The sequence below is a fragment of the Grampus griseus genome (assembly GCF_964374135.1).
Source record: "Grampus griseus genome assembly, chromosome: 2".
Lineage (NCBI taxonomy): Eukaryota > Metazoa > Chordata > Mammalia > Artiodactyla > Delphinidae > Grampus > Grampus griseus.
Window position 1 is genome coordinate 164,429,426 of NC_139018.1, and position 24,089 is coordinate 164,453,514.

Below are 24,089 nucleotides of genomic sequence, written 5' to 3' on the forward strand. Positions count from 1 at the left end.
AAAAAAAAAAAAAAACCCAGATGGCATGAAGGTACTCCGGGAAGGAAGGTGCTGGCAGTTCTGAACCAAGCTAGAATTGTAGGTGTCCCACTGCTTGCCTAGAACGTGTTCATGTGGCCCAACCACAAGTCCAAGTTGCCATATCTGAGAGTGTTCTCTGCTGAGAAAGAAGGGGACAGAGATCAATATTATATTTAAAGTGACAGAAGTAGCAGCTTACCCATTATTTCTGCTGATTTAACCTCAAGAACAGAAGGACTATTTGAACAATCTGGTGTCAGAAAGTTTAATAACAAGTTAATCAGCTATGCCACCAATTTACAAGAGCTGCCATTGAATCTGAATGATCCATTGAGCCTTAAGAAAGTGGTGTAGTGGATAAACCTCCTAGATCTGTTGTTGAACAGACCTGGGCTAAATTCATATGTAGAAAGGAATTTCGTGGCCCAGAGAATCCTCTGATGAAAACTTTTAACTTGTTTGGGCACAGCAAGGGGGTGGTGGCACATACAGATGCAGCAAGGGGCCCTCTCCCTGTGGGAGCAGATGCTTCCTGCAGGGAAACACAAGGAGCAGAGAGTACACAGGGCCAGAATCTTCCTGACCTCATGGTCAGCGTTGTAGCAGAAACTCTGAAGTAGATGGAAGATTATCTTGTATACTAAGTGGAGAATGTACTTGGAGATCTAAAAGCCCAGAAATGCTTTTCTTCTAGCATGTAAAAATAGGGAACTTTGGTACAACCTTCCAAAAAATCATTGCAAACAACACAGACTGGACTCATAAGAGTGAGAAGAGAATGACAGCATGCTTTTCCAGAGGGGGCACCTCTGCCTAGTTTACCAGGACACTTGGAAGGATCTGACTATTATGCCATGGCTATTATTTCTAGACCTGTGGAGGTAATGCGTTTTTCAGAGGAGTTTCGACTGTAAAATATGAAGTCCTACACTTCCCCAAAACTCAATTATTCTTTTGTGCTGAAAGCCTATCCATGTGCATATATAGCTAGCTGTAAGTTCGCTAGCCCTCTTTGAGCCATTTTGAACAGAACAGAGAGAAAGAAGTTTTGACAGGTTGAGGAACAGCCACATCCCTGAATCACACAGGAAAAGGTGTCCAAGAAAAGGCAAACGTATGCAGCGGTTAATTCCCGAGACCATCTGCTTCAGCTGCTGCAAAGTGAATTTTTCCAAACTTCTGGTAACACTAATTTTGGCTTACAGAAGAGATAATCGACCAAGAAGAGAAATTGCAAAACTGAAGTAGCAGCTATGCCTTATTTCTCAGAAAAAGGGGGTTAAGGATGGCAAGAAAGAAGCAGGGGCATAATTGTCTAGCTTTAATTAGGCTCCTGTAAATAATACAAAAGTGAACTTTAAAAAATTAATATACTTATCTTTAAGCATCTTTGGCATTTCTGATAAGCAAATGGAACATGTACAAGATGTATTTATGGGAAAAGGCTGAGGATAATTCTTATTTGCATTTTATACTAGTTTTATTAAAATCTAAATTTAAAAATATCCTCCCAACAAAACAAAAAGAATTACTGTTATATCATAAGCAAGTGTAGGGCACAGTAACTCAACTTTACTGATGGTGTTCTAGGCACTTTCGTGCATTTATGGTTATCTTTTCTAGTGTTTTGGAAGGTCGTACAGCTGAGCAATCAAGCAACATGGGCTATAGTCTGTCTGGGGTCAGACAGACCTGGGTGTGAAACCCGTCCCCACCTCTTACTTGCTGTGTGATTGTGAACCTCAATTTCCTTATCTGTAAAATTAGGTAATAATAGAACCTATCTCATAAGGAACTATTCCACAGACATTGCCATTATTATTATAATTAATAAACATTAATATTCTGTTTCTTCTTTTGTAGATGATGTCAAAAAATTGTTAAGGGAGTTAGATGTCATGAATTCTGTGATTGCTCAGCTGGCCGCAGAAGGTAACTCTGCATCCTCCATCTATCAATATTTCAAAAATGGGGAATGATTTATTTTTCGCATCTGATTAAAGTACCGATTGAAAATAGTTTATGAAACACCAATTCTGTATTGTCATTAAACTCTCTCAAACTAAGATGGGCTCCAACCAAGGTAAGATCTGTGGAGCGTTGGTTTTCACAGCGTGGTTTAACATAATGGTTGAATAAGCCTTTACATACTTGTGTTATTTGTTTTTGATACACAGAGGAAGTAGTTATCCATGAGTTTGCTAGTCTTTGCCTAGCAAACATGTCTGCAGAGTATACCAGCAAAGTGCAAATATTTGAACAAGGTGGATTAGAGCCTCTCATCAGACTGCTAAGCAGCCCAGACCCGGACGTGAAGAAGAATTCTATCGAGTGCATTTACAACTTGGTCCAGGTGAGATTAATTTCTAACAATGAGTTTTGACAAAAGCTGGTTATAGAATTTATTTTCCCATTAAAAAAAGGACAAAGCTTTAAAAAAAGGTCCAGTTTTAATTAAAATCACTCCTTCTCAGTACTATTTAGTAGTTATCATTCAGAGGAAAAATAATGGAAGTTTAGAGTCGATACCTTTCAGTTTTCACGTTTTGTAAGTAATTGTCCCCCATAAAAGGGCATTTTAAAAGAATAGAATGGGCTTGCAAATTAAGGCAGGATTATACTAGGTAAGTACTATTTCTTCCAAAACAGGAAATCTAATATTAGTGTTGAACTAGTTTTGACCTAGGCAGTTAACTGTTGATCTAATCTTGGTGATCCAATTGGTTGGTATCATCTGCCTTACACAATGTACCAAGATTTTGGATTCAGCTTATTTGTTGGTGAAAAGTTGAGTTTTGCTGAACAGAACTCATCATTCACAGTTGCAAGATGCTACCTCACTGTGATGCTTTCCTTCATAATGGAAGAAACACCCTACCCACCCTCCGCCCACAACCTGTCCTGTCCTCTGGCCCCTCCCCTCCAATCCCCAACCCAGCACACACACCCTCACACCCCCAGCAGGTCAGCTTGCTACCACTTTGGACAGCCTTCTCTGCTTCTTCTCCTGTTCAGGTTCCTGAACAATTCCCACACACGTTTGATAAGCTTTAGACCACCTGGAAGTACAAGACACCATTTTAAATAGCCGTCAAGAGAATGTGAAAGAAGAGATATGGAAGCAAAGGTGAAGGAGGTTTCATTGAGAAGCAAAGTATCTAGACAAAATATATAGAAAAAGAGGACAAAGGCACTCATGCCAAAAGGCACCCAAAGCATGCAACCCTGGCCCTGGCATGTCCTTGCCACGTAGCTGGGCACCCACTGGTGTTACCTTTCCTCTTCCTGAAGAGCAAGTGCAGCCATACCCCTTCTCTGGTGACTTTACTTCATCCTATAGGCCTAAATAATCCTGAAAACGTGTCTGTGTGTTTCATGCCAAGACTCCTCATTAAGTCTATTTCTCTATATTTTTTATCAAGTGGAAATGAAAAGACTTACCTCCACTATTCTTCATAACAGAAGGACTAGCTAATAACAGTGTATTCATTTCCTAAGGCTGCTGTAACAAAGTACAACAAACTGGCTAAAACAACAGGAACCTATTCCCTCACGGTTCTGGAGGCTGGACTTCTGACATCAAGGTGTCATCAGGGCCATGCTCCGTCTGGGACTCTGGGTAGAATCCTCCCTTACCTCTTCCCAGCTTCTGGTGGTGGCTGTGAATCCTTGGTGGTCCCTGGTTTGCAGCCTCATCACTGCAATCTCTCCCTCTGTCAGCTCTCTCGCCTCCTGTTATAAAGACACCAACCTTATACGGACACCAATAATTACCCACCCTACTCCCCCATGACCTTAGCTTAACTAATTACATCTGCAACGATCCCATTTCCAAATAAGGTCACATTTTGAGGTACTGAGGAGTAGGACTTCAAGATATTTTGCGGGGGCTACAATTCAACCCATAGCAAGCAGCAACCTACAGTTTTTATGTCTGAAGGAAGCTGACTATGAGAGGCCAGTTGAAGGATAGACAGAGGGAAGATAAGCTGGAAGTGGGGTCTTTTCTGTCTTTAATTCTATTTTAAGTTTACCCTGTTTTGATTTAAAATGTCATGATTTAGTAGTCAGAGTTTGGGGGCTTTTCATGACTTTTTTGCTTTGTTTTCTCTGTCGCTCACCCCAACGACCCTCCCTCCACCACTCACCCAGGATTACAGGCACACCATGCAGAGCGACTTGTCTGGACTCTAATGACCCCTTGCTCTTGTAAATGTCTTAAATTAAGGTTATGTGTCAGAACTAAACCTGATGTAAATTTGCATGCACAGGTCCTGCCAACAGCACTGCATGCAGATTAGTATTTTATAAACCATCCATCTGAATGACAATAATAAGGAATTGATACCGTCATTTCATTTTATCGACTACTATTTGAAACAGGGTATAGCGTGTGAAAAGAATTTCATTATGCATAGATTTTATTGTGATGCTGTTTGTAGTAAGAGGAATTTTCTGTATAATAAAAAAACAGTAGCTGCTGAGAAGTCATAGATCATGCCTATTTCCTATTATTGACAAGGTCTGTATAGTTAAAATGAATATTTTGGTGTTGTCAATCCAGGGTTTGCTTATATTTGTTTGTGAGTTATTTTGGAAGCAAATCCAGAATAAAAGATGGGAACATTATAACTTATAATGTTCTTTGTTAAAAAATAGAATCTCTCCATTCTTAAGACTGTATTTTGCTTTAAAAACCACTTATTTGAACATTTATATTTCCTGGCAGGATTTTCAGTGCCGAGCGACACTTCAAGAACTAAATGCAATCCCTCCTATATTAGATCTCTTGAAGTCAGAATATCCAATTATTCAGTTGTTGGCTCTCAAAACCTTAGATGTTATTACAAATGATAAGGAGTGCCGGGCAATGCTAAGAGACAGTCAAGGAGTGGACCATCTTATTAAGATCCTAGAAACTAAGGTACCTGTAACATTCATTCAACTCTCTATGAGGAGATGTATCTCTCCTAAGTGTTGTTATAAAATACAAATTATAGAATATTTTTTAAATGAAATTTTATTATATTTAAGCATGATGCTAAGTAGAATGGACTAATTTGCTTATTGCTACATAGTTTACCAGCACAATTAAATCAGACAATTGGTAGAGGGCATTCTAAAATAATTTAATTTTTAAAAATCTTCTGATTTAAGATTTTTAAATTTTTGTTTGTGATCTTATGTTTTCTTGAAACACCTAGAATTAGTCTTTTAACCTTTGTCTGCCCCAGTTTTCTTTAGGGTAATGCAAGAAGAGTCATTTACCACACATGATGGAGGGTAACCTGCTTTACTCAGTCTACTGATTTAAATATTAATTTCACCTAAAAAATGCCTTCACAGAAACATCTAGAATAATATCTGGATACTGTGGGCTAGCCAAATTAAAACATAAATATTAACCATCGTTAGTCTATCTGGCATCCGTACACAGCTCCTAAATCATTAATCTCCAAATAAAGACAAAAACAAGATCATACTTCCACTTAACATGGTCCAGCTGTCCTGTGTACAACAAAACACACACTGTCCCCTTCCCCATAGGAGGATGCAAAGTCCTTGGATGATGTTTCCTCTTCTCCTTGACATCCCATAATAAGATGTAAAATTAACCGTACTTAAATACCATATTGTAAAGGCAGTACATCTCATGTTGCCTGAGGGGATAAGAGAGAGAAGAAAAGGATATTTCATGCACACACACACACACACGCACATTCATAACAAAATAAGGAAGCAATACTCATGACAATTATAGTCCTCTTTTCTGTAACTGATCACATGGTTGTAGTTGGTATTTATAACTACCTTCTTCCGATACCCGTTCCATATTCCGCTTGCCCTCAGCAAGCACCTCAGCTCATCTTGATTCTTTTTTTTTTTTTTTTTGCGGTACGCGGGCCTCTCACTGTTGTGGCCTCTCCCGTTGCGGAGCACAGGCTCCGGACGCGCAGGCTCCGCGGCCATGGCTCACGGGCACAGCCGCTCCGCGACATGTGGGATCCTCCCAGACCGGGGCACGAACCCGTGTCCCCTGCATTGGCAGGCGGACTCTCAACCACTGCACCACCAGGGAAGCCCCATCTTGATTCTTTACTTGATGTGGTGACCCAAACCTTCATTCCTGAAGACCCTGGACCATTAGTAGTGGTACCCAGATTGGGTCATTATAGTTTTCCATCAACCTTAATCACAGGGTATGGTATTACTAAGAAATGCCATAAGGGACCCCCTGTATTCCAGGCATAGTCTTCCTCACCTCTGTTGTGGAGTAGCAGTCCAATTTCCCTTGGATAGGTGGGCTCAATCACCCCAATCAGCACAGTAACTCTCCTCTTTGCCTGTTGATTCAGAACCATGAGGCTCCCAAAGAGGCCAGGTGGCAGTCTTAGCTTTTAGTTCTGTGGACTCATTGTTGTGTCTCCTGGTGGAAGTATCCCTCCCTTTGGATCTAAGATTTCTAGATCAACAGAGCATAAGGTTTACAGGTACAGGAAACAAAATGTTTGCTACTGAATTGCCATGGGTAATAGTGAGTGGTGCCACTCCCATATCCATTCCTTGGTTCCTGGGAGTAACAGCAACATATAGGATGCTGTTCCAGAGAACATATAGCCCTGCAAGTTATTGCCACTTAGCTAGCGCTGTCACTGTGTCTTGCATAGGCCATTCTATCAAGCCAGCTGCTTCAGGATGGTAGGGAACGTGGGAAGGCCAGTGATTTCTGTGACCATCTGCCCACTGCTGCATTTCTTTTGCTGTGAAGTGAGTTTCTTGATCAGAACCACTGCTGTGTAGAATACCATGGCAGTGGAGCATCTTTACTGTGATTTCTACCTTAAATTTCTAACTGTTCAGAAAAGGCTTCAGTTTTCCACTGCTATGGGGATTCTGGAGATTCCTCAGGCAAGAAAGCCACACACTCACAATACCTCCCTCTACCAATTGGAGATTTTAAGGAATATACTTTCTTTCAGCTTCTGTCTGCTTTTTCAAAAAATATTTTCTTTAGATTTTAAACTTGTCGGTGGAAGGCTGTTTGAGCAACATCACTTGGATACCATTACTGGAAGTTTCCAGCAACTATTTTTTATCTGTAAAACATTTTGGAATAGGGGAAATGAGAAGAGATGGGACTAATGGTCAGGGAGAGAGATGTCACATTAATAAACAGAACTGTTTCCTTGGGCCTCTGTCACAACAAAATTAATTACATTATGTTCTGACTGATCTGAGTCCCTCTTGTAATAAAATTTGGAAAGTGTGGATTGCTTTTATTACAATTTTCTAAAGTTGTGTTTGCTTTTATTATTAGGAATTGAGTGACCTTCATATAGAAGCGCTTTCCGTGTTGGCCAATTGCCTTGAAGATATGGATACCATGGTGATGATTCAGCAGACAGGGGGTCTTAAGAAGCTCCTATCATTTGCAGAAAACTCTACAATTCCTGATATTCAAAAGAATGCAGCAAGAGCAATTACTAAAGCCGCTTATGATCGTATGTCTCATTTTGTATAAACTAAGCATACCTATTTCCTCCTGTAGTCTTGATTTCAATTAGTGCTAACAAATGCTACAGCATTTGTCTGCTTTTAGATGGTCATTTGAGGATAGTGCTATACTTACTATTCAAGATCAAAATTCATCTCAATGCTAGTAAGTAAAAGTAGAGATTGCTTTGTCCAGGATTTAATAAACTCAATATGATTTAATTATAACCTATTTTTAAACAGTTCATTCCTAAATTAAGTTTTAAGCTTTTATTTCTCCTGATTTTGAAATTTTACAGAATGTATGCACTCTCTGTAATCCCGAAAACATCATTTCAATAAATCCACATTTGGAATGATATCTATACAGTAATTTCGAGTTGCAGCTGGAGTCTAGCTGTTCCATGTTATATAGCTGTGAAAAATAATATGCTCATACTATACACAAAATACAATTTTCATTTCACTGGCAAGCTATGTTGACATAAATCTGTAAAATATGGGAGATTAATTACATCGTGAGCACTGAAGATAAAATTATAATTTCAATTTATGTATATTTGGAGTATTTTATTTAATAAAAGATGTGATTTTATTTTCCCCCTTCCACATCACCCCTCTTATAAATGATGACAGCTTTGACTAGTTTAAATGATTTATATTCTAAACATATATACTCACATCTGTATATATGTCTATATTATGGGAAACATTTCCTTTTCAACCCATACTGGATTTCTTCAAAGTTTTAATGCAGTGTGCCAAATTTCACCTCCCAGTACTAAGTCAGTAGAGAGGGGCCTCGTGAGTTACATCATACAGGCCAAATCTAAAGACAGCCTGTAAAATTAATTTTGACAAAATTGCTTAATTCAGAATTCTCCCAAAAGGAACTTAGGCGTTGTCATTACCTGGTCAGTTCTGTTCTCCATCTATCCCAGGCCTTCTTAGTTATTTGAGACCAGATGAGAGGGCAATGGAAAGACATGACCCATGTCAAACCTAAAATTTTTACGTATCTCAACTTCTCTTTGGGTTTTGGCCCCTCTTGTGATACAAGTTTCGTGAGTTTATTACCCATCACTCGATACAGTAGTGAAAAAAGCACGGGATGGAGAGCTCTTGCACTCTAGTTCTACTACTAATTACGCTATTGGCACTGCAGTGACCTAGGGATGTGTCTGTGAGTGAGCTACAGACTATCTGGACTGTTTATGAATTCATTTATTAATGTTTATTAAGCCCCCAGTTTGTATCAACAAACCCAGGGCAGGCAAGTAAGCAGGCAGTCGCGATGCCGTGTTAAACGTGCCTGATGATGGGGGAACAGGATCCCCCAGGAGGGTCCACCTAACGCAGACCCGGGTCAGACAAGCCTTCCTGGAACAGGTGATTTACAGGCTCAGACCTAGAGGAGATGAGGGAAACTGGCTGGGCAAAGAAGGTCCTGGTGGGTCATGGGTGCTCAGCAGTGCTCTGAGGAGAAGGGACAGTGTGTAGTGGCCAGAGAGGGACAGAGCGTGGTGAGTTCCAGAGCTGAAAGTTTTCAGAATGGCCAGTCAATAGAGTGCAGCAGAAAACTGAGAGTCCAGGCCGGAGAAGTAGTGAGGCGCCACATGCTAACGGGCATCACGAGCCAAGTTTAAGAGCTTTGGACTTTATTTTCATGGCAACAAAGCACCCCTCAAGTGACTTAGAGAGGGGAGGGAACCCTACAGATTTTCACTTTTTAGAGAAAGAGCACTCTTGCTGCAAAGTGGAGAAGAGATTAGACATGCACAGGACCAGATGCAGGAAGACCGGGAAGGGGACTGCTGCAGTGATCGAGGTGAGAGGAGGGGGGTCCTGAAGCAGAGCCGAGGTGGTCGTGATGGACTCAGAGGCGTCTGCAAGGAGACCCAGCAGCACGGTGCTTGAGGGTCCATATGGGTTTGTTGAATGACTCTCTGGGTTGGGGGAAGAAGAAGGTAATGCCAAGGACAAGGCCTTCTGGCTTGGACAGCTGGACGTAGAATGGTGCCACTCACAGAAATGGGGAACTCAAGAAGGGCAGGTTTTGACTGAAGGAAAGGAGATGAGGTCTGTTCTTTTTTGAAAAATTGTAAAATACACATAATATAAAATTCACCGACTTCACCATTTCTAAGCGTACAGTTCAGTGGTATTAAATACATTCATGTTGTGCTACCATCACCACCATCCAGCTGCAGGCCTCTTCGTCTCACAAGCCTAACCTTCTGTACCCATGAATAAATAACTCCCCCCTTCTCCCTCCCTGCAGTCCTTGGAAACCATTCTTTCTGTCTCTGTGAGTTTGACTACAAGTACTTATATAAGTGGAATCATACAATATTTGCCCTTTTGTGATTGGCTTATTTCACTCAGCATAATGTCCTCAAGGTTCTTTCATGTTGTAGCATGTGTCAGGATGTCCTTCCTTTTCAACTCTGAAAAATATGCCATTGTATGATTATATCACATTTGTTGATCCTTTCATCTGCTAATAGACACCTGGATTGCTTCCACCTTTTGGGTACAGTGAATAATGCTGCTATGAACACAGATGTACAAATATCTCTTTGGGCCCCCGCTTCCAATTCTTTAGGGTATATATCCAGAATTGGAATTGCTGAATCATACGGTAATTCTACGTTTACTAATTTGAGGAACTGCCATACCGTTTTCCATAGCAGCTACACCATTTTACATTCCCATCAACAGGGCACAAGGGTTCCAATTTCTCCACATTCTTGCCAACACTTGGTATATTCTGTCTTTTTTTCTTTTTTTTAATAGTAGCCATCCTAATGGGTGTGAAGTGGTATCTCTTTGTGTTTTGATTTGCATTTCCTTCATGGTTAGTGATGTTGAGCATCTTTTTCATGTGCTAAATGGCCATTTAAAAAATCTTCTTTGGAGAAATGCCTATTCAAATCCTTTGCCCATTTTTAAACTGGGTTTAAAATTTTTTTGTTATTGAATTGTAGGAGTTTTTATATTTTCTAGATATTAACTCTTTATCCGATATATGACTTGCAAATATTTTCTCCCATTCTGTGGGTTGCCTTTTTAACTCTATTGATTGTGTCTTTTGATGCAGAGACATTTTAAACTTTGATGTAGTCCAGTTTATATTTTCTTAACTCCATTCATAAGTAGGTTTTTACAAATGTTGCTCCTTATACTGTTCCATATTCATTTATAACATTCTCTTTTTACTTTCCATCATCATAAAAGTTTTTTGTAGGCTAGGGTCAGGGTTAGCATTGTCATTGCATGTCAAAAACACAGTTGAAACAAAACCACATAATATACACTCTTTAAGTTTTGTTTGCTGAGTAAAGTTTTAATACGCACCCCTAAATTAGTATGCCTTTGACCTGGCACCAGGAGGAGGAAGGTGTTAACTACCATTTTGCCATGAGGTTTATGAACTGCATTAACATCTCAGCAGGAGCACAGGTGGCCCACTAGCAACTTCTGAGAATGGGCAAAGAAAAGCATCATTACATACAGATTTATTTTCAGATACAAAACCTCATGCTTTTAAATTCAGTGATACTGAACAAATGTTATTTTTAAAGGACATTATTCTATTAGTAGCATAATTACCTTGCCATCTTTACTTTCTGTGTAATTAACACGGAAATACTTCTCAGTGTAGCAATTCAATGAAGGTACTTGGTTAATATGTTAATTCATCTTTTAAATCCATTATAGCCACGCTGCAGTCAGCACTTTTGAGGTCTGGTGAACACAGCTGGATTTTGAGAACACTCCCAGCAGGGTTGAGAAACTAATTGCCCACAGTATTTAAATTAGTTTTTAAAAATTGTTCCAATAATTGTGTATACACTGTTTATTGTAACCATCACATACTCCAAAGTTAGTCTTTTCAAATTAATTCTTTTGGTCGATTTTCTTGATAGAATCCACTCAGAGTGTTCTGTTTAGTGAAGTTGATTGAGCATCATCTCGGAAGTTTTTTTTTTTTTTTTGCGGTACGCGGGCCTCTCACTGTTGTGGCCTCTCCCGTTGCGGAGCACAGGCTCCGGACGCGCAGGCTCAGCGGCCACGGCTCACGGGCCCAGCAGCTCCGCGGCATGTGGGATCTTCCCAGATCGGGGCACGAACCCGTGTCCCCTGCACCGGCAGGCGCACTCTCAACCACTGCGCCACCAGGGAAGCCCATCTTGGAAGTCTTAATTATAAATCTGAGGATTTTAAGTCAGAGATTCTGGAAAAGTTTGAGATCTTGTTTATTCAGGGAAAACTAATAAGGACTACATATATTTTAAAACATTTTAGGGGCCATATACTTGAGATTTAAAGTATTAATCGCAGCTTGTTAATGAAACAGTTATGGCCTGACTGAATTCCAGTTTTAAATGAAAGGAGCAGGGATTAAAATGATAGGATTATAGGACATGGTTCATGATTGCTTTAAGATGAATGAACAGAAGTGTTAGTGACTTAGCTTGTGCCAGTGATGGCCAGATTGCTCCGGCATACATCTGTGTATCAGAGGAACAAAGGCCAAAACAGTATTTGCAAAGGTGGTGACATCTGACCATGATACCGCTTCTGTGAAAAAGGTAATTTTTAAAAATCATTGTTGAAAGAAGACAAAAATCAATAAAAGTGGAAACCTAGTTGCTATAATTTCTGAAGATATCTCTGGGAAAAAAGTTAATTAAAATATGTACAAGTAGTGAATTATTTCCACATGTTGATGTAATCTAAGGTAGTATCAGCATTTTTTGCAGAGATCTTTATTCTAACAAAATATTCTTCTCTTGTATATCAACATCCTAAGAGCACATATCACACATTCTTCCATTTTAATCGTTTACATTGACTTTATAAAGGTTAATTAATGAGAACCAAACCTATGACAAAATTTTCTTAGGAACTGTAAATAAATTAGCAAGGAATTATTTGTAAGCTGTTTCTTTTCCAACTTGTCTCTGGTTCTGTTATAGCATTAAAACTGAGTTCGGTTTAATATATATTTTTTCTAGTACATGCTTTTAATAAATAGTAATTTATTTAGAATTAACTGTAGAACACAAAACAAAAATTGTTTAATGTTCTAATTTAATTCAATGCAGTATTTGCTTTTGTATAGTGATGAGATTGTCATTTATTAAAAAATCAAACTAAATAGAGGAACATCGGGAACAAAAAGAACATTAAAAATACTTTGGTTTTGGTTTTAATTTAGTGTTTTATAGTGGGGTTAATATCATGGTATGTACTTAAGAGTCATAACTTTGTTTTCAAACGGAACTGTGCTATGTTTATGTTATTTTATGTTTATGGCAACTTAGCAATTAAGTAATTATTATAGTTTTTGCTATGTCAGCATGTATTGTAACAAGATAAAAGATGATCATAAATTCCTTAAGACTTGGGATCATATCAATACTTTATTACTCATTTTGACTTTCTCCTCCTCTCTGCTCTGCTCTTGAGCATCCAGCTCACAAGTTTGTGCGTCTTAGGCATTCTTCAAATATAGGGCTTTGTATTTAAAATAAACAGGTTTTTGTATTCAGTGAGAAGACAGCGCATGTGAACACAGCACCATGACAGGCACATGACTGATGTTGAATAAGTTCTTGCTAAGTCTGAAGCTTGCTTCTTTCTTATTACAGAATTTTCTCTGCCATAGTACTGATATCATATGAGGGAAAATGAAAAAAATGCAATGCCCATAATTCATTTTGCATAATCACTGTGTTCTAAAGGATAAATAGGTATATATTTTAGACTGTAACTAAAGCTAACAAATAGTTTGAATTCCTATCATATTTTGGATGCGGAAGTCTTTACACTTGCACAGTTTTTGCAGCAAAATTCTGATTTTTTTTTCTCCCTTTTGGTTTATGAAAGCTGAAAATAGAAAACTTTTTCACGAACAAGAAGTTGAAAAATGCCTTGTAACCCTTTTGGGTTCTGAAAACGATGGAACTAAAATTGCCGCTTCCCAAGCTATTTCGGCAATGTGTGAGAATTCGGGCAGCAAAGAATTTTTCAATAATCAGGGTAAGCAAACTGGAAAAGGCCACTTTGAACATTTTTAGGTTGCCATATTCTAGTTCACATCGATGTCTGTACAGTCACATTTTACCTTTCTTTTTCTGTAGGGATCCCACAGTTAATTCAGTTACTAAAAAGTGACAATGAAGAGGTAAGGGAAGCTTCGGCCCTTGCCCTGGCGAATCTGACCACTTGTAATCCCGCTAATGCAAAGTAAGTACAAAAAGACTCATTCAGCAGGGACTTGTTTATGGGATATTTAACAGTCCAAGATGTGCTCATCGTAATCTCCTGGCTTTCAAGGCAGTTTACATATTCTTTCAGATGCTTCTATGTTGAGTTATTTATTCCTTAGGAACCCTTATGAAAATAAGAGTCAGCAGATAAGCCTGTTTTCCAAAGACATTACAAAATCTTGAGGGTTTCTGGGCTTGCTGGGAAAATGTGCAGGCCATTTGATGCAGGTAACAGGCTAAATCTTGTAGAAGGTTCCAGAACAGAGAAAACTGGCTAATGTTGGAAATATTAAAGACAGTCTACAAATATTGGTAAATCAAGAAAAAAATTCTAAAGAACCAATTTTAAAAGGACATAAACATTAGATAAATCGAGAAACATTTTAAAAGTCCATTGAAAACAACATATATGGGTATATACTTATGGAGAAGGGTTGAAAAGGAATGTCCTCCGTATTCCAAACACTGTGAAATGTAATTTATATTCATTTAAAAATTTAATTGTCTAGATACTCCATCTACTAATGAGGAAACTGAAGCTCTGCAAGTTTCTCTAATTTTCCTGGGTACACATATTCATTCAACTAGATGAGCTAGAAATTAAAGCCAGATCTGTTAGACCCCAAAGCCTTACTATTTCCTCTACAGAAGATACAGTTGCCTTATAAAACAGTAAGAATTTTTAGAAGGCAACTTTCATAAATAAAATGATTATTGCCATTTGCGATAACATGGATGGGCCCTGAAGATATACTGAGTGAAGTAAGTCAGATGGAGAAAGACAAATATTCTATGATTTCACTCTTATGTGGAATATAAAAAACAAACCAACAAAATAAATGAACAAGCCCAATCAAACAAAAACAAATGTATCGATACAAAGAACAGAGTAGTGATTACCAGAGGGGAAGGGGCGGGGTGGTGGGGCGTGGGAGTGGGAAATGGGTAAAGGGGATCAACTGTATGGTAACGGATGGAAACTAAATTTTTGGTGGTGAGCACACCATAGTGTATACAGAAGTAGAAATATAATGTACATATGAACTTACATAATGTTACAGGCCAATGTAACCTCAATAAAAAGTAAATCTAAATAAATAAAGAAGAGTAAAAAAAAATTTATTTACCTTCCCTAAATATGGTATGAGTATTAGTCAGGGTTCTCTAGAGAAACACAACCAATAGGAGATATATATATATGAGATTTATTATAGGGATTGGCTCATGAGCTTATGAAGGCTGAGAAGTCCCACGATCTGCTGTCTGTGACGTGGAGAACAAGGTTGTAAAGGTCAGTCCCAGTGTGAGAACCAGGGGCACTGATGTCCAAGGAAAGGAGAAGATGGCTGTCCCGTCTCAAGCAGAGAGCAAATTTACCCTTCCTCCTCTGTTCTGTACAGTTCCTCAGTGGATTGGATGATGCCCACCCACGTTGATAAGAGGGATCTTTATTCAGTCTGCGGATTCAAATGCTGACCTCTTCCAGAAACACCCTCACAGACACACTCGTAAATAATGTTTCACCATTATTGACTGGGCATCCCTTAGCCCAGTCAAGGTGACACATAAAATTAACCATCTCAGTACGTTAGTTTTTAACACTCATTTATTATTGTTTTGTGGCATTGTGCCTAAAATTACCCATTTCTTACTTGAAATAAATCCTCCTCCATCCCCATCATATAGTTTGTCTGTCTCTTACCCTTTCTTTCTTTTTCCATACTCCCACACAAATATTTTATAAGACCTTAATGGAATGACTAAAAATCTAACAATGTCCAATAAAAACGTAGCTGAAATGCATAAGCATCAAAACAAAATTACGTTCCTTTAATAGCTACAATCTTTGACATGATAATTTCCTAAATTCAGGGCCATCATCATCTGTATGAAAGCACACACATTTCTAGAATATTGGGTCATAGTAAGCAGCAATTTGAAAACAACATATTCAGTGATTTTTACAGTGTAGTCATGCCAGTGCAAAAATCTTATGACACAAAACACTTCTATCTCCAGTGCCTTTAGATTTATATATTACCTAACACACACTAAAAGGTCTCCAGTGTACACAGCCCTCTTGATTTGATGTGAGTTTGCCTGGCTTACGTCGTTTTATATAAAATCATAGAAAATTAGGATGGCAAGTAGTTCTAAAAGAAGCTGCCTTCAGATCTTCTCTCTCAATTACCTATTTATGAGATTTTTGTCTTCTGCCAGTATAGTTCCATTTTGTCAACACAGGGAGGCCAATTAGGGCTAAATGTTGCCTGACTTTTCCTCTATGACAATCAACCTTATTTTTGTAATTTAATTTTTTATAAATTTTAATTGCTGTTATTTCTTTAACCTATTATGTACCATACATTGTGATTTCTTTTTTCCAACTTACGTTTGGTGAGGGAAATGGGACATGAATAAAAGTGTTTTATGGATTCTTTTTGAGGTCTGTATAGCTTTTACTTTGGACTTTTTTGAGCTAAAAGATACTGAAAATTAATGGTTTTGAGGAGGAAATGGAGTCAGATTTGACCTGTTTGTGCCAAATGCTGAAAACTGGGGTTGAAAAAGATTTTATAGTCAATCAAAAGGAATGAACACAAACAAGCCCCATTGTCGATCCTTCTAGGGTGGTACTTACTGAAGCCAACCACAGCAGAACAGACAACAAAGATGACTGGTTATTTGTAGTAAAAAAATGTTTCCTACTCAGATCATTTTTAAAAGATTATCTTAAACTCGGCATTGGTGAGTGTTTCCAGCATCGATTTTTAGAAGCAGTCCATTTCATCAGCTTTCCTAGCAAAGTGCTAGCTATAGGAGCAAGGCTGAGTCCCTGCCTCTGCTGCCGGGGGGCTGGAGCTGAGGGTTAGAAATAGTTAGAAAGTTGCTTTTCCACCACACCTAAGTAGTAAGAGAAGAAGGCAAAAACCCAGAGCTATTGTCTTCCAGGTGCATTTGGTAGCTGTTTGGATACCTGATAATTGCTAGCCTTTTTTTTTTTTTTTTTAATGCAGTTAAGCCCTGAGAATTCTAATTTTGTTTGTTAAAATGTAACCCCTTCCCCTATACTTCTATCTCAAGTGCCTAAAATGGATTTCTAATTCTTACACTCAGGGTACCTTCTGGAGCTGGAGACTCATTTCATGAACTGAGTAGTAACTGGCATGTTATGACAACATATAATGCTGGTATAATTTCCTTTATGTAACTGAGTTTTGCTTGGAAAGTTGTGGGTAAATCAGAATTTTCTGAAGTAAAGAAAATAATCAACCAGAGGAAAGAGGAACATACTTTGCTGTGACTCTCTTTGCAAAACTGGCAAATGCTTTTTTAAGTCAAAGTATTTTTATAATCTAAAAACAGAATTTTATAATATACATAAAATAATTTACAATCTAAAATACCTGGATTCAGATTTGTGCTCTTGCAAGAGAAAACATACCCAAATGTAATAAAATAGGAGAATGATGAGAAATTTGGTAGCAATGATAAATAAATAACCAGGTCATCCATACCCCTTGGTGGAAGATTTTCAACTTGAATTATAAGTATCTCTTTAATTGGTACCAAAAGATCTTGCCTAATTGTTATTTTCTGTGAATGAGGCTTCCTAGATAAAGTCTTCTAGACACTTGAAAATTTACTTCTATAATCAACAAAGCTTTTAAAAATTTGTAATGAGTTTGAATCAAAACTTTGGGGGGGTGGGGTATGGTTATCATTTTGAGTAAGTGGCTATCGTACGCTCCACAGTGGTGTCGTCAGGGCCCCTTAGGGAAGGTGGGTGCTTGCCTCCTCTCTGAGTGTAGCCTCTAGGTGGGGTGCCTTTGGGGTTGGTGCATTTTATTGACTCCTACTGGCAGGCTGGCAGTGTTAATATTCACTGCTGTCTGTAGATTTGACTGGCAGGCACAACCCTGCCGAGGTTCTCTTCAGATCCCTTCCTTTCAGTCAGTGAAAAGCTTGGATACCAGGTAACCAAGCTTTATCAAAGTTTACATAAAAGCAGTAAGGGAGGACCTGAGGCTACTGCTCTAAGGGGTGTTTTGGTCTTCACAGGCCATTTCTTTCTTCCTTTCTTTTTTTTCTGATAGTTCTCATGTGTGTTCTGGATATGTGAAGTCTCCAGGTATTGAGTTATGGATAAGTGAAATTGTAGTTAAAAAAATAATTTAACAAACACAAATCCCTTTACTTACAAACAAGCCAATGTCAGAGAGTAAAATGATGAAGCGTAAAATAGATATATTCTGAGAGTACATTCACCTCCCAGAAGTGTTTTGCTTTAGGCCTTTTGTATGACCATCCTCTCTGCGTGGAATGTTCTTCTACTCCAGGATGCCCACCGCTCAGTCCCTCACCCCCTCAGGTCTGCCCAAATGTGGTGACCACAGTGGTTACAACTGTACCACCCACACACATACTCCATCCTCCTTTCCTACTGCCCTTTTCTCATAACTCTTATCATTTTCTTACATACCATACAGCTCACTCATTATGTTCTCTGACCAGCACCCAACACCTTTGTCTGTTTAATTCACTGACACACACCAAGCATCTAGAATTGTGCCCATCCCATAGCAGGCTTTCGGGGGGAAATACAACCAAAAGGAAAAGGACAGTGAAAAACAGAAGGTCTATCTGACAATGCCCATAACTTGAAACAGAAAGTGATCATCTGTATTGTGGTGTTTGTTTGTTTTCACATAATTTGGATCACAAAGTGGAGAGCTACTTAGCTCTAAGGGTCTTCTAGCCATACTTTTCGTTCTTTATTATCTGCAGAAAAAGGTCACTCAAAGTGGACAAAAGGCAATGAATAAGAATAAAAATAACTATTTGAGGGTATAGGAAAAGAGGACAAGAATAGCCAGATTCACTTATTTAAAGTGACTGGGGGAAAACAAGTAATATCATTTTTAAGTGAATAAGTAAAAAGTGAGGTTAAAACAACCCCCATAGAAAGAGATAAAAAAGGAAACCAAGAAGCAATAATGAATTTTAAATAAAAATGTAATCCACTTAGTTAATTTGGACACCATTATCTTTTTTGGTTCACTGTTAATCTTTCTGACAATTCCAATTTATAATACTTTTTGGAAAGGAGAAAGTTGTTCGCTTTTGAAAGAAGTACTATTTCAGCTAAATTTCATGTTATATTTACTTTGTACTCTTTTATCCAAGTAGTCATATCAAAGTTTTATATTATGTATGCAAGTACTGAGAGAATGTATTCTTGGTTCACATTTTCTGAGGGGCAGAGTCTACATATTATAAGAATATTTTACACTATTAATTTATAACATCACTGCCATCTGTTGGATCTGATCAGAATTAGAGTTTTTAAGTTATTCCAAGAATGAAAAGAGTTCAATGCTTTTCATTTCCCAATGTGAACACTAACTAAATGTTGGCTATTGGTAAACAATGAAAAGATTAGAAAATAATACGATTGTTGACTAGATATTTTTCAAAACATACAATTATTTTAAGAAATAAAACACAGTGAATAAAATTAAATTATAAAAAGTAATAACTACAATTGATATGTATACACTACTATATATAAAATAGATAACTAATGAGAACCTACTGTATAGCACAGAGAACTCTACTCAATGCTTTGTGGTGACCTAAATGGGAAGGAAATCCAAAAAACAGTGGATACATGTATACGTATAACTGATTCACTTTGCTGAACAGCAGAAACTAACACAACATTGTAAAGCAACTATACACCAATAAAAATTAATAAAGAAAAAAAGAAGTGGTGTATATATATATATATATATATATATATATAATGGAATACTACTCAGCCATAAAAAAGAATGAAATTTTGCCATTTGCAGCAACATGGATGGACTTGGAGGGCATAATGCTAAGTGAAATAAGTCAGAGAGAGAAAGACAAATACTGTATGATATCACTCATATGTGGAATCTAAAAAATACAACAGGCTAGTGAATAAAACAGAAAAGAAGCAGAGTTAAGCAGATTGAGGGAGGAACCAAGATGGCGGAGTAGAAGGACATGCTCTCACCCCCTCTTGTGAGAACACCAGAATCACAACTAGCTGCTGGACAATCATTGACAGGAAGACACTGGAACTCACCACAAAAGATACCCCACATCCAAAGACAAAGGAGAAGCCACAATGAGATGGTAGGAGGGGCACAATCACAGTAAAATCAACTCCCAAAATTGCTGGATGGTTAACTCACAAACTGGAGAACACTTATACAACAAAAGTCCACCCACTGGAGTGAAGGTTCTGAGCCCCACGTCAGGCTTCCCAACCTGGGGGTCCAGCAACGGGAAGAGAATTACTAGAGAATCAGAGTTTGAAGCCTAGTAGGATTTGACTGCAGGATTTCGACAGGACCTGGGAAAACAGAGACTCCACTCTTGGAGGGCACACACAAAGTAGTATGCGTATCGGGACCCAGGGGAAGGAGCAGTGACCCCAAAGGAGACTGAACCAGACCTACCTGCTAGTGTTGGAGGGACTCCTGCAGAGGCAGGGGGTGCCTGTGGCTCACTGTAGGGACAAGGACACTGGCAGCAGAAGTTCTGGTAAGTACTCCTTGCCCTGAGCCCTCCCAGAGTCTGTCATTAGCCCCACCAAAGTGTCCAGGTAGGCTCCAGTGTTGGGTCGCCCCAGGCCAAACAACCAACAGGGAGGGAACCCAGCCCCACCCATCAGGAGACAAGTGGATTATAGTTTTACTGAGCTCTTCCCACCAGAGCAACAGTCAGCCCTACCCACCACCAGTCCCTCCCATCAGGAAACTTACATAAGCCTCTTAGGTAGCCCATCCACCAGAAGGCAGACAGCAGAAGCACGAAGAACTACAATCCTGCAGCCTGTGGAACAAAAACCACATTCACAGAAAGATAGACAAGATGAAAAGGCACAGAGCTATGTACCAGAGGAAGGAAAAAGATAAAACCCCAGAAAAACAACTAAATGAAGTGGAGATAGGCAACCTTCCAGAAAAAGAATTCAGAATAATGATAGTGAAGATGATCCAGGACCTCGGAAAAAGAATGGAGGCAAAGATTGAGAAGATGCAAGAAATGTTTAACAAAGACCTAGAAGAATTAAAGGACAAACAAACAGAGATGAACAATATAATAACTGAAATGAAAACTACACTAGAAGAAATCAATAGCAGAATAACTGAGGCGGAAGAACTGATAAGTGACCTGGAAGACAGAATGGTGGAATTCACTGCTGTGGAACAGAATAAAGAAAAAAGAATGAAAAGAAATGAATACAGCCTAAGAGACCTCTGGGACAACATTAAATGCAACACCATTCGCATTGTAGGGGTCCCAGAAGGAGAAGAGAGAGAGAAAGGACCTAAGAAAATATTTGAAAAGATTACAGTCGAAAATTTCCCTAACATGGGAAAGGAAATAGCCACCCAAGTCCAGGAAGCGCAGCGAGTCCCATACAGGATAAACCCAAGGAGAAACACACCAAGACACATAGTAAACAAATAGGCAAAAATTAAAAACAAAGAAAAATTACTGAAAGCAGCAAGGGAAAAATGACAAATAACATACAAGGGAACTCCCATCAGGTTAACAGCTGATTTCTCAGCAGAAACTCTACAAGCCAGAAGGGAGTGGCATGATATACTTAAAGTGATGAAAGGGAAGAACCTACAACCAAGATTACTCTACCTTCAACAATCTCATTCAGATTCCATGGAGAAATCAAAACCTTTACAGACAAGCAAAAGCTAAGGGAATTCAGCACCACCAAACCATCTCTACAACAAATGCTAAAGGAACTTCTCTAAGTGGGAAACACAAGAGAAGAAAAGGACCTACAAAAACAAACCCAAAACGATTAAGAATATGGTCATAGGAACATACATATCTATAATTACCTTAAACGTGAATGGATTAAATGCTCCAACCAAAAGACACAGGCTTGCTGAATGGATACAAAAACAAGACCCATATATATGCTGTCTATAAGAGACCCACTTCAGACCTAGAGACACATACAGACTGAAAGTGAGAGGATGGAAGAAGATATTCCATGCAAATGGAAATCAAAAGAAAGCTGGAGTAGCAATACTCATATCAGATAAAATAGACTCTAAAATAAAGAATGTTACAAGAGACAAGGAAGGACACTACATAATGATTAAGGGATCAATCCAAGAAGAAGATATAGCAATTATAAATATATATGCACCCAACATAGGAGCACCTCAGTACATAAGGCAACTGCTAACAGCTATAAAAGAGGAAATCGACAGTAACACAATAATAATGGGGGACTTCAACACCTCACTTACACCAACAGACAGATCATCCAAAATGAAAAAAATAAGGAAACAGAAGCTTTAAATGACACAATAGACCAGATAGATTTAATTGATATTTATAGGACATTCCATCCAAAAACAGCAGATTACACTTTCTTCTCAAGTGTGCACAGAACATTCTCCAGGATAGATCACATCTTGGGTCACATATCAAGCCTCAGTAAATTTAAGAAAATTGAAATCATATCAAGCGTCTTTTCTGACCACAACACTATGAGATTAGAAATGAATTACAGGGAAAAAAACATTAAAAACACAAACACATGAAGGCTAAACAATACGTTACTAAATAACCAAGAGATCACTGAAGAAATCAAAGAGGAAATCAAAAAATACCTACAGACAAATGACAATGAAAACATGACGATCCAAAACCTATGGGATGCAGCAAAAGCAGTTCTAAGAGGGAAGTTTATAGCAATACAAGCCAACCTCAAGAAACAAGAAAAATCTCAAATAAACAATCTAAACTTACACCTGAAGGACCCAGAGAAAGAAGAACAAACAAAACCCAAAGTTAGCAGAAGGAAAGAAATCATAAAGATCAGAGCAGAAATAAATGAAATAGAAACAAAGAAAACAGTAGCAAAGATCAATAAAACTAAAAGCTGGGTCTTTGAGAAGATAAATAAAATTGATAAACCATTAGCCAGACTCATCAAGAAAAAGAGGGAGAGGACTTAAATCAATAAAATTAGAAATGAAAAAGGAGAAGTTACAACAGACACCGCAGAAATACAAAGCATCCTAAGAGACTACTACAAGCAACTGTATTCCAATAAAATGGACAACCTGGAAGAAATGGACAAATGCTTAGAAAGGTATAACCTTCCAAGACTGAACCAGGAAGAAATAGAAAATATGAACAGACCAATCACAAGTAATGAAATTCAAACTGTGATTAAAAATCTTCCAACAGGGCTTCCCTGGTGGCACGGTGGTTGAGAGTCCGCCTGCCGATGCAGGGGACACTGGTTCGTGACCCGGTCCAGGAAGATCCCACATGCCGCGGAGCAGCTGGGGGCCCGTGAGCCATGGCTGCTGAGCCTGCGTGTCTGGAGCCTGTGCTCCGCAACGGGAGAGGCCACAACAGCGAGCGGCCCACATACCGCAAAAAAAAAAAAAAAAAGAAAAAAAAAGAAAAAATCTTTCAACAAACAAAAGTCCAGGACCAGATGGTTTCACAGGTGAATTCTATCAAACTTTTAGAGAAGAATGAACACCCATCCTTCTCAAAGTCTTCCAAAAAATTGCAGAGGAAGGAACACTCCCAAACTCATTCTATGAGGCCACCATCACCCTGATACCAAAACCAGACAAAGATACAACAAAAAAAGAAAATTACAGACAAATATCACTGATGAATATAGATGCAAAAATCCTCAACAAAATACTAGCAAACAGAATCCAACAACACATTAAAAGGATCATACACCACGATCAAGTGGGATTTATCCCAGGGATGCAAGGATTCTTCAATTTACGCAAATCAATCAATGTGATACACCATATTAACAAACTGAAGAATAAAAACCATATGATCATCTCAATAAATGCAGAAAAAGCTTTTGACAAAATTCAACACCCATTTATGATAAAAACTCTCCAGAAAGTGGGCATAGGGGGAACCTACCTCAACATGATAAAGGCCATATATGACAAACCCACCTCAAACATTATTCTCAATAGTGAATAAATGAAAGCATTTCCTCTACGATCAGGAACAAGACAAGGATGTCCACTCTCACCGCTATTATTCAACATAGTTTTGGAAGTCCTAGCCGTGGCAATCGGAGAAGAAAAAGAAATAAAAGGAATACAAATTGGAAAAGAAGAAGTAAAACTGTCACTGTTTGCAGATGACATGATACTATACACAGAGAATCCTAAAAATGCCACCAGAAAACTACTAGAGCTAATCAATGAATTTGGTAAAGTAGCAGGA

General features: G+C 38.5%; 1 protein-coding gene across 3 annotated transcripts in view; it reads left to right on the top strand.

Annotated features, from left to right (window-relative positions):
• The window catches only part of ARMC3 (armadillo repeat containing 3), a gene marked incomplete at both ends in the record, with an annotated part of 98,795 nt that overhangs the window by 24,873 nt on the left and 49,833 nt on the right, over window positions 1-24,089 (top strand). For all 3 annotated transcript variants that reach the window (XM_082649051.1, XM_082649052.1, XM_082649053.1), the window contains 6 exons: window positions 1,885-1,953; window positions 2,199-2,374; window positions 4,751-4,945; window positions 7,340-7,523; window positions 13,411-13,563; window positions 13,665-13,770. In XM_082649051.1, the coding sequence (XP_082505177.1) occupies window positions 1,885-1,953; window positions 2,199-2,374; window positions 4,751-4,945; window positions 7,340-7,523; window positions 13,411-13,563; window positions 13,665-13,770 (883 nt within the window). The remainder of the gene's footprint in view (window positions 1-1,884; window positions 1,954-2,198; window positions 2,375-4,750; window positions 4,946-7,339; window positions 7,524-13,410; window positions 13,564-13,664; window positions 13,771-24,089) is intronic.